This window comes from Puntigrus tetrazona, chromosome 15, assembly GCF_018831695.1.
Source record: "Puntigrus tetrazona isolate hp1 chromosome 15, ASM1883169v1, whole genome shotgun sequence".
Taxonomy (NCBI): Eukaryota; Metazoa; Chordata; class Actinopteri; order Cypriniformes; family Cyprinidae; genus Puntigrus; species Puntigrus tetrazona.
This window is the reverse complement of record NC_056713.1, coordinates 10879767-10891982: the sequence shown is the minus strand read 5'-3', so window position 1 is coordinate 10891982 and position 12216 is coordinate 10879767. Positions and strand designations below refer to the sequence as shown.

The window sequence follows — 12216 nt, the reverse complement described above, 5'->3', positions numbered from 1 at the left end:
ATATTCCACACATTAAGTATCTCAGAAGCAGCTTCAGTTAAATTCTCAACAGTTCAAATCTTGCTGCTTGATTAAAAATGTTATATCGCATTCTCAAAAAGTCCACGCATATATCACAAATCATTGAAAAGGTTTTTTGTTTGTTTTAAAAAGAAGAAAATTCTTACGCATATCAATGCTTTAATCCAAAACACAGTAAAAGCAGCAATATTGTGAAATATCATTACGATGCATAATAACAGCTCCACCTTTAATATACTTAATGTATATCATCAGCCATTACTCCAGTCTTCAGTGTCACATGACCTTTAAGACACATGTTTGGTTTTGTTTTCGTTTGCTAAAATGACTAACATGCTATCAAATCGCAATCAGCAATTCAACAGTGCCTCTATATAATTATATAAAGGTGTGTGCTACAAAAAAAATACACAATCCGGGAAACCTCCTTTCACCAGCCTTTTTCCTTCAATCCCATAAAGTGGATTCTGTATCTGAGATGTTCTTAGGATTGCACTCTCCTGGATTGAGATATTGAGTTTTTCCTGGTTTCTGTTAAAACCATTTTCCAGCACAGCGCCGAGAGCCCGTATCAGCAGTGGATCTACTTTGGGCTTCGGCTTGTCACATTCTTTCTAGCTTCTCCTTTAGTTCCTGATATTTCTCAAGCTTGTCACCCGGTTACGTATCTATCACCGCAGCTCCGTGTTTATGACACCTATGTAAACAGCAGATGGGGAAGCTGCTCCGAAACCGATGCTTATCAACCTGCAATTGAATCATAATTCGAGGCATTTCGACTACAGTCGAGCTAGACCGCAAACCGCTAAGAAAATGCCGCGCAGAGATGAATACATTTGAAAGCCGAACTATAAATTAACTCAAATTGTCCTGTTGCTGAAAACCTACATTACTGTGTAACGTCCCTGTCCTTGTATCGCGCGAATGTATCACACAAATCGATGGCCTTGTCGCGCTAAAATGGTGCTATTGTGTGAAGTGATCACAGCTCCGGATGAGAAAAGAACTTGTCAGCTGACGTGTAGAGGAGAGGGATCGCATTCTTATTGTACAGATGTAAACTACTATAAATACAAAAAGAGAAGAAGAGAATTTGAACCAAAGCCAACACGCGACGGCTCGGATCCTGATGTTTATCTTCTTAATCCCATCACAGACTTTCATCGGAAGGGAAAAATGTGAATATAAACTTGATTTATTTAAGCGGGGGCGCCATATTTTTCATTATTTGCCATTATCGTTGTCGCTGAAATGAGGGCAAGGTGTCAAGGACACATAATAATAGTGACAATAAATAAATAAAATAATAATAGTAATAATAAATAAAGGTAATTGTTAAGATAAGATTAAGATAAGACTTGGTTCACAACAAAGCAATGCTTTTATATAAATAAAAATCAAATAAAAAGGTAAACATTCAGGATTTAAGACTGCATCATCACTGATTTTAGCATTTTTGTAAAAAAATTTTTTATTTAAAGTCTTAATATTTAGTATTTAATATATATATTTATATACTTATATATATATATATATATATATATATATATATATATATATATATATATATATATATATATATATAGACAAAAATCGGTGTTGGTATCAGCCCTGATTATTATTATTCTATTTCAGTTATTGTTTATTTTATTGTTATTTTAGTTTTAGTTAACTATTCACACCCTGCCATGGAAATAATGCCTATACAGATAAGACTAATGAATTAATTTTCATTAATTTCATTTAGTTTAAGGCCATTATACATGACGTATAATTTTGCTACTGCACTAAATCACTTATATAATGTAAAAATCTGGTTTATGAAGTGAAACCATCTGAGAAGCATTGAGCTACAACACCTTCCAGGGCTTATTATCTGAATGGTTCTCTTGCATTAACCCGTCCCTGTGAAAAGAGCTAGAATATTGTTCAGAGACCTTCGCAGAGACATGCTACATCATGTTAACATCTGTTTAAATGGATGAAACAGGCTCTCACCTCATATACGAGCTTTAATAGCTACCGCAAGCACAAGGTTTCGGCTTTGCTCTTAATGCTTTGAGGTGACATTAATAACACGTCGTTCCTAACAAACGCCTGTGCATCAGGCAAAGCTGATCGAAGGAAAAAAAAAACCTGTCATGCTATTCTAAGGAGCGATATGGAGATTCAGTCTGACACATTTGATACTGTGCCTTTTCTCAATCAACCACAAAGGGGGCTTCGTTACACGGACACCTTTTTCCCACTGGACCGGCGATCAATAGATGGCTGATTCGGCTGAATTAATATGATTGCTCGGGGTGCATTGTCCTGATTCAACAGTGACAAATGATAAATTAAAGTCCTATTGTACAACAGTAATTAAGATAGCGAGTCTCAATAGGATAAAGAAAGCGCATAGCTTTTGAGCAAAGTTAAACCTTTTAAAACCTTTGTTTTTATGCACCATTGAAGCTTCTTGGCAAAAAAAAAAGAAAAAAAAAAAAGCGAAGCAATTTAAGGAGCTTAAAAGACTTAAGTGTTTACGTGTCTGCATCGATATGTAAACATTTTTTTAAAATTACAAAATACAAAAAAATAAATAAAACTAAATCTAAAACTAAAATAGCATCCAGGTTTATTCAAAATAAAGCTAAAAAAACATGTATTAGATGAAAAACTTCTCTCAACTTCAAAGCAGCTTTAACTTCTGATCAGAGACAACAGTATTTTAAGATAAATAAAAGCACTAAAATGACTAAATGTCTACAACTGAACTAGTAAATAAAACCTGACAGTAATATAATTTAAATAAATAAATAAATGCTTATTGCAAATTTACCAAAAAAAAAAAAAGCAAAACAAAATTTTAGTATTTTCAATGGCTTTTATTTTAATAAAATGTTTTTTTAATATATTTAAATTAAATTTAAATTAAATTAAATGTCAGTAATTTTGCTTCTGTTATCAACATATTTTTATAAAATAAAATATTAATAAAAAAAACTATAATAGTATCTAAATAATACTAAAATAGCACTGCTAGCAACGCCAAACAGAATTGCAAAAATACTTCCCGAAGTACTCCAGTCTGCCGTTGGTCACCAAACACATAGCCCCGCCCTCAAACACACGTCATTGGTTGATCCACTTTCACATACATAAACGATGGCTGCACGAATACATAAACAAACAAAGCCGAGTTCTGAAATCATCACAAAACCACAAGTGCTTGAAATGATCAGCGGGGCTCTCCAACCCGACTCGCATGTAGTTGTTTATGTGTATTAAAACGGGCATATATCATATTTTGTTGACACGCAGCAAGTTAACAGTCCAAATCAATGATGCTCGTTTTCCAGCAATGATCCCAATTTAGCCCAAGCGGATGCGGGCATGGCTGTGCAGACAGATGTTGCTGTCCCAGAACCTCGTTTTGCTCGAGGTGATGAGATCAACCACTGCGAGTATCCAGCGTCCTGACATTCTTAAGTATTTAGCAGCTCAATTGAATAGCACCTCCCCTCTGAGCCGCCATCTGTACGTTCTATTGATTGGTCACTCTCTCTTACTCAGACAGCTGGAGTCCCACTCTACGTCTCCACTGATCGATGGTGATGCGATCAGCAGTCGGGACCGCATCCGCGATGTCACTGCGGTTTCTAACCAGCTCGCACCTCGCCGGTTTAAATATTAAAAACACAGAGGCTTGCGATCAATTTCTGCTTAAAGGGAAACGGAGGAAGAGAAGCCGTATTCTCCAGCGTTCGCGAAAACGAAACAAAAACCAGGGAGCGAGTAAACACAGGGGTCTCTGGAGATGATGCTGAGACCTTATAGGTTCCATCAGCAGCTCTGTTTGTAAGTGGGTCACATCTCGTTGAGCTTTGGGGGCATGTCACCATTCATATGTTTCTGAACATTTTTCAACGACGACTCTCAAAGCATGGTGAGATGAAGTAGGTCATCACGACGCACGTACTGTATAAAAATGTGTTTCGAGAGTCTATCGCGAACGCAAGTTGTAAACAGACTCTAAACATACCTATGGGGCGCATAATAGGGAAAAAAAATGGAATCTGTTTTTATTGGTTTTTGGAAACAAGGAGGGCAAAGGTGTTATTAATTGAGGTCAGAGTGACTCACGTCCTGTTTTGCTTCCGTAACGTGACATTTTGTGAAAAAAAAACACTGAAAAAAGCAAAAGAAAAGAGCGAATTGATGTGATTGGGTTGTGGGTTGTAGGCATAAGGTGGTTAAAAAGAAAGGGTTGGAAAGTTGTTTCAGAGGACGAGAAGTGTTAAAAGTGCTAAAAAGAACTAAGGCATGTGATAAACAGTTCATAAAAATGCTAAATTTGGTATTACAACAGGGGTGAACTTGAATAGGCTTGGACTTGGTCCCCAGTGCGCAAGGCAAAGGTGACATCAGAAAAGACATTTTCATAATTATGTTTCACTGAAAAATGCAAACTGTTAGAGACATATGCTCTGTCACTGACATTGAAAAGTGAAAGAATATGGTACGTTTTAAAATGTATGCATATTTATTATATTGCTTGTGCAGGTGAATGACACATGTATGCAGAAATTAATCAATATCATAAGTTATCAGGGTAGACATGGTTTAAAAAAATAATAATAAATAAATAAAAAATTAATTAATTAATTAATTAAAAAAAATATATATATATATATATATATATATATATATATATATATATATATATATATATATATATATATATATATATATATATATATATATTTTTTGTTTTTTTTTTTAAACCATGTATTTATTTATATATATAATTTTATTAATATATATAATATATATATATAATTTTATTAAATATGAAAAATATATTTTATTAAATATTTAAATAATCCAGAAATCTAATTAAAACTAATTAAAAACAAATAACTTTAATATTCACTAATTATGTGTGCTTTGGAATGATTTGTCTTTGTTTTCTTGTGGACTTTTCAATAGCATTCTTAATTATGACACATGAAACTACCTATGAAGGTAGTCAGAATAATGCATTATATTTTTAAAATGATGCTCCAGAGTATGCCATCAAGTTATGGCTGTTTTAGTGTCTAAAGAAATGTCTATATATATATATATATATATATATATATATATATATATATATATATATATATATATATATATATATATATATATATATACATTTCAATCAGTGTGTGTGTATATATATATATATGTTTGTGTGTATATGTGTGAGTGTGTGTGTGTGTGTGTGTGTGTGTGTGTGTGTGTGCGTGTCCATGTGAGTGCATATAAAATCGTACTTTTAATTCATTTAAAAAAATACACATATAGAAATTCCAACAATAAAGACCTCGGAAACAAAAAAACGCTGACATTTAAAAGGTGGCATAATTCAAAATCCCTCCCAATATGACAAGCACAGTTTAAAAGCGGTCAATCGTGTCAGCGGCATCGCAACGCTACAAAGCTTTCTGCAGCTCTTCAGAGGCTGCTAAACCAAGCAAGCGATGCACTTTGCAGCCTGAAAAACAACATAATTTGATTTTTTTTTTTTTTTTTTTTTTTTTTTCATGGTCAGTGCCAAAACAATTCTGCCAACTAGGACAGACAATGAGCTCGGTCCATGAAAGACAGGGCAGAATGAGAACAATGACAATATTTATCACAGAAGACAGGAACCCCCTCCCCTCATCATATTCCACTCTCATTACTCCAGCAGTGTCATGAATGAAGCATTCTCTCTCCACTGGGGCTTCCTTCAATCTGTTACCACTAATTGACTGTGTGCTGCTGCATAGCGCTCAACTGGTATCCGTCCTACAGAAGCGATAGTCTATCGGCTTCAAGCATCATTTTCCTCCCAGTCTAGCACCGACGAGAGGATACTTCAGCTCTGATGTTTAGTAATACGGAGGTATAAACAGAAAGCTAAGACAGGAGAGGTCTTCGCAGTGCTTCACATCAGCCCCTGTACTTGTGCGTAGACTCACTAGAGAGGCTTCTGTTGTGAAGTTACATAAGTGGATGAGCAATATGTAATAACCCCCGATGGAGTCAACTAACAGATTGCGGACCGGTATTCAAATACGGTCCGTCTATTTGCTGAAATACACAAACACAAAATGAAGCAGAATTGTTGAGCTTTCAAAATTATATAACTTTAAAGCACGCTTTGAACTCCGTCTTAAAAAGACCGCTTTGATGCGAGATGCGGTTATTCTGATTCAAGTTCCTTAATGACATTGCCGAAAAAAAAAAAGATTTAAAAAATGCTCATAATTGTGCTGGGCAACATCATCTTCTCGAGGCACATCATCGCCATCTTCACTTCTGCGCAAAGTTATCTCGCATTTCCATCTCGGCAACTTTAGCATCTGGTAGGAGCATAATGCAGCGGCGTGCATTATTTAGCAATCAGCGCAAGGCTTATTAAGCAGGGATAATGTAAATCTAATGAGCTATAAATTCTTCGCTTTAAATAGAAAAGAAAATTATTGCAACAAGCGATCTCAGAAAGCCAGTGCACCAAGGGTGAGGCGTTTTAATTCACCGACGATCAACGGTTCGCTGGAAGTCACGAGAAAGGAGAAGTATTATATATTTTCCGACAAATGGCTTTCGGCGCAGCTCCTCCGCCGTGTATGAGCGCGCGTCGTATATGAGCGTTAGTCTTTTCTCTGCGGGTGTGTTTTACAAGGTTTCCCGTTTGATTTTAGAGGGGTTTTAAATTAGCGCTGATTGTTGTGGGGAGTGTCGGACCATTCATCTTCCGTAACGTTCATCACGGGGCATCGTGAATTATGCAGAAGCTGCAGTGTGTTTCTAATATTTACAACTCGAGCTCCTCGCGCTGATGGAAACTCTACCTGTGAGTCACGCGGACCGAAAATTACCCTTGACGTGAAGCAATTTACATGAATATCCCGTCTCATTACAAAAGTATTGTTTGCCAGTGAGAATTGTCCCGTATCAGAATTCTTATTATCTCTATTATTTCTTCTAAGAGAATATATATTCCCTCTCAAGCCAATGCAGTCCTCCTGTCAGCTCACGCTGTTAACTGCGGTCTGCCTGTTGAACGACGATGACTTGCTTTCTAGCATTTATGAGATGATGCAGAGCAAGACCGTGAGCTTTTTACGTCGGGATTGAAAGTTGCGCGTATGAAAGTTAATATATATATAGATACACATGTGCTCAAAACAGCTGCAAGTAGTGAAAAAACACGCTGTTGAGGTTTTTAATACGCTACGGTGCAAAAATCAACCTCTCCTCTCAGCGTTTCATCTTACAACTATCTGTAGGTATATGTGGAACGGATGGATGGATGAGAAAAAGCCAGTCAGAAAATAGCACGCCTTGCATTACACAATATTCTAGGTGGTTATATGAGGATTCAAGAGCACTTACAGGAAGACAAGTGGCTTTGAAGTCTCCTAAAGGAAAACCTATATATACCTCTTGCCTCAGACAAAAGCATCATTCACACACGGAAAAGCCTCTGTTGTTAATACAGGCAGCCCCATCCGCAAACGTCTCTCACAAAGGAGGCTTGAGCAGTGAATAAATTGGGTAACGCACAAAATAATCACTCAGAAAAAATATATAATAACGGGACCATAAAAAATAACTCGATTCTAACGGAATACCGCAATCTCGTTCACAGAACACAGGATAAAAAGCCAATATCTTGTGGAAAACCTGTTGATGGATGAGAGGCAGAAAGAGCTGCTGTGGCAAGCCAAGTGAACATTTAGTCCTTGAAGTGTACATTTTTGTTACTAGTATAGTATACTAGTGTAGAACAGCACTAGCAGGTAATTCAATGGTGACAGTATCTTTTTTTGTGACTTTTCTTGCTTGCTATTCTATTTACCTGAAAAAACGTGTATTATGAATATTATTGGTTCATCGATGAAGTGCTATGTCCCTCCTCTTCCTCTGCACGTCGCTAAGGATAAATGCATCTAATAAAGCTAACGTTCATTTCACTAATGCTTGTTTCTTTGCCACTAATCGCTTTCCTAGTAATGACGACTTGGGACTACCTGTGGTTCAGATATAAACTTCATTTGCGCTTCATTCATTACGCACTAATAATCCTTTACAAGTTACGTTTAGCTGTTCAGACAGTATATATATACTAGTTTTCCGTTAGTAGTTAAGTAACTGGACTATAAACCTGACCTTGGCGTAAAAAAAGGGAATTTTAACTTGGTAAGAAATGTTATCAGTAACAATGGGGAAAGACATTATTGCATTGTGAATGGATAGTAGTATTTAATAAATGATAGCCAAACTGAAATATATAGGATTTGGGGAGGTTAAACTATGGTTAGTGTAGCAAAATCATGGCTAATTTGTGGTCGCCGTTATCTTTAAGAAAACAACCATGTTTAGTTTGATTGTTTTATTCGTAGTAAAACCCTTGTTGGTTTCCGTAAGGGCACTTATTAGGGCACAGATCCTGACAGAACTCAACTCAACTGGAATGCCTGGTATCCAATGAAAAGGTGTGCCTCGAAAAGCCAGCAGCTGCTACTTACAACACGACAGTAGATTTTAGCTAGCTCCAAAAATGATAGGCTAAACATTAAAACAGCTTGCCATGAGCGATTCTCAAAGCATGCTCCATCTAGGAGCGATTCCCATGTAAGCCGGGAAAACTACCAAACGAGGCTGAAAACAGTCTTTTAAAGAACAACAACACCGCGTTAATCGACTCGACAAAGTGACAACGCCGGGATAAGGTTTCAGAGAGAGCTGAAGATGACAGGAATATGTTCAGAGGCACATTAGACAAGTGCGCGCGATGCCACTCCGTAAAATCAACGCAATAGCGCCGTTATTCAGCAATGCCTGCGTCCTTTCTTTAAAACCTACGTTAAACGCGAGCGTTAAATATACGTAAGGACTGTTTTATATTCATTTAGCCGTTTTCGGCTCGCCGCTGTGTAACACTGACTTCTGGTTGTGAGATACGGACTTGCGTCCCTCTCATCAGCAGCAATAGGGCACTGTACTTTTCTCCAGCCAAACAACCAAAAAACCATCCGGAACAGTCAAACGCGCCGAAGAACTCCAGCTTTTACCGCGTAGACAGTTGCGGATAAACTACGAGAGCTTTGAGAGCAGCGCATGCATACTGCGAGCGCACGGCATCACCGGCGCGCGCAAGTCTTACATATGTTGTTTACAGACCGCTCTCGCTTCGGTACTAAACCTAAGCTTCGTGCGCGCTCCGCTTGTCTTACCTTCGTGCAGAAACGTCGCGAAAATCACGTAGAAAAAGAGCGAAATAGAGTGAGATCCGAGTCCCGAGATCGCCATGTTGAACACCTGCTTCAGACTGGCGGCGCTAAATCACCTAGAGACGCTCGCGGGATCATGAGATGCGGAGGACCGGGAGGGAGTAAACACGCGCGCGCACGCACACGCACGCACGCAGACACAAACGAGCGCGAGCGCACAAAGTGTGCGGTTCTGGTGCTAACGCGTCGCCTGTCGTTTACGGAAAGTGCATGTTTCGCTATTACTTTTATTAAAATATTCCGTTATGTTCATTTGCGTTTAGGTGTAGTACAGTCAGTCTGTCGTTCGCTAAAACAAAACAAACCCTGACAGGATTATCAGAACGCTGACATAAAGTTCTTTTAATACATTTTAAATTTATTTATCTATCTATCTATCTATCTATCTATCTATCTATCTATCTATCTATCTATCTATCTATCTATCTATCTATCTATCTATCTATCCGTCTATCTCTCTGTCTGTCTGTGTTGCTCATAACTGAGCAAAGCATTAATAAAAACATTGTTTAAAACGGATTTACAATATAAATTTTTGTGCTTTGATTTGAACAAAATGAATAATTGGGGGGTGCGCGCGCGCGCGCGCGAAGCCGTTCTCCGTCGCGCCTCAGCGTTTCACACACAAACAGCGCCCCCTATGTTCACGAGCGGAGCAGAGCAGCCTCGACACAAAGCGGGTGATATTCAAACTCGCTTATTAGCTCCTCGCCTTTGCGGCATAGTAAGACAATAACGCGTCTGAAATATAGATCCAGACGCAATAAAGGTAAAAAGAAAAAAGCTTTTTTAAAAGAAGAGCAAAAACAAGCACATAAGTGACACCGCGAAATACGGCGATGTCATTGCAGTTGTCCAGCTGCCCACCCATAAATCACACCGAGTACTCATCCATCTGTGTATGAGTATTTGTAGTGATTTATGAGCGCAATCATTTTGTTGCATTGCATTGCATTAACCCGTCAGTCATCTTAAGTTAGCAAAATGCAAATGAACTCCTCGGCATCCTGCGTTTCACTTTCTTTGGTGGAGCTGACCGTTAGTCTAAATTTGTTTGAAATGGCTTTTCTACAATTCTGTGTCATTTTACGTTACATTTTAGATGCATATTACTACAGTTAACGGCAATAGCCAAATGAACAGTTGATTTTCACAAGTGATTCCATTAAATAATTAAACATTAAGCACATGTTGTTCATTAAAATTAGTTAGTTGGGCCACTGGCCAGTTTATTGCGCTCTAACATTAATTTAACCTTCAAAGCTCAAATAAAATGTAAATAAATGAACACTTTATCTAAAAATGAAAATCTCGAATGCTTTAAAGTTTATGCCTTAATGGTGGATTTGTTTATTACAAACATTTGTGGATTGTTGTGATGTTTTTATCAACCGTTTGGACCCCCATGCCGACGGCACCCATTTACTTCCATTGGTGGCTAAATTCGACTTCCCATCTTGGACGGCTTGAGGGCGAGTACATTTTCAGCGAATGTGAATTTTTGTCTAAACTACTCCGTATAACTTAATTGCCCAATATTAAAACAACATTGCAAGAACCCACTGTTCCACGGGCTTTCGGTGTTTAATTAAAAGTAGGCTAATCTTAATTAGATTCCCTTAGCCGCTAATTTGTTTTCTGGAGACGGTAGATACCGCGGTGCACTTGTAATATACTTGTAAGCAATATGTAAATAGTATTATTAAAATAATTATAACCGTTCAGATGAATATTTTGTTGAATACTCCGAAACTTTACAAGTTGTTTAAACGATTTGCAGCTCTGTTCCCAGAGGATCTCAAAACGTTTCTTCTCAATAAGCGCTAATTTAATGAAACGTTATCCCAAGGTTGCGGCCAAAGCGTTCTCGTATTGTTTGCTCGGTTCCTTTTACTCAGCGGTTGCCGTCAAGAATTAATCGCACTAACAAATACTCATTCAACGATACTTCTGTGGACCACAAAAAGTGAGGACCTGAGAGGCCAAAGCCTAGACTTTAAATCTGGAGTGCAATCGTATTCTTGACTAAAGAAGCGCAGCATGTAGTAGCGGTGTAAAGAAATGAAACTAGGGAAAAATAAACGCGGAAATTACGACAGAGAGGTGCAGGAACAGTCTGTATCGCCAGTAACCCAGCAGACAGAATGCCATCTAATTGCTCGATCTATTTGCATCTTTTTTTTTCCCTCCAAGTGTTTCATGTCAATCCTCATTCCACGGCAGCCACAGATAGCATTTAGAAGCTAATTTTAATCTCCCAGCCAGTTTTCTTTTGCAACGATTGAATTCCGCGCATCAAATTCACTTTTGATATCATTATCCGCGGCGGGCTGCCAACTCTAAGGCTCTTAAAGGTAGCGAAGATATTGTACAACAGCACGATAACAAGCTCTGGGTAATACCTGTCCGGGCTGTTGTATGTGACACGGCGGTGGGACTGGGTTTGTTTGGGGGTTTTTTGCATCCCGCGCTTCATTTTTAATCAATACGATTCAGTTCCCGAGCACAGTAAAAGGCTTGCTGAGGATCCGGCTGTCTAGTTTATGAAGCAGATAAGTCAGTCTCTGAATTCTGATTCTCGGTCTTTATTCACAAACAGAGCTGCAACGTCGTTCGCCAACCGTAAACAGAATACGGTAATGCTAATGATCCATTTAAATCAGGATGAATTGTTTTTTAGAATTAATTAATGCATTTGACCTAATGGTTCACTGAATGTTGGCCTCACGTAATTACTCTCAACCTCTGATAACATTAAGCATGGACCACATGTATTAATTTTACATTTTGTTTAAATAAATAAAAATTGTATTTTATATTTTCATTTTGTATCAAATTAAATGTAAAATTAAGTAGAACGTTGTATTTGATAGTCGAGCCTTTT

General features: G+C 37.7%; 1 protein-coding gene across 2 annotated transcripts in view; it reads right to left on the bottom strand.

The window, feature by feature from the left end:
- Positions 1-9449, bottom strand: part of cadm1b (cell adhesion molecule 1b) — a 146245-nt gene extending 136796 nt beyond the window's left edge. For both annotated transcript variants that reach the window (XM_043259271.1, XM_043259272.1), the window contains exon 1: positions 9276-9449. In XM_043259271.1, the coding sequence (XP_043115206.1) occupies positions 9276-9351 (76 nt within the window). In that variant the 5' untranslated portion in view covers positions 9352-9449. The remainder of the gene's footprint in view (positions 1-9275) is intronic.
- Positions 9450-12216: the final 2767 nt, after the last annotated feature.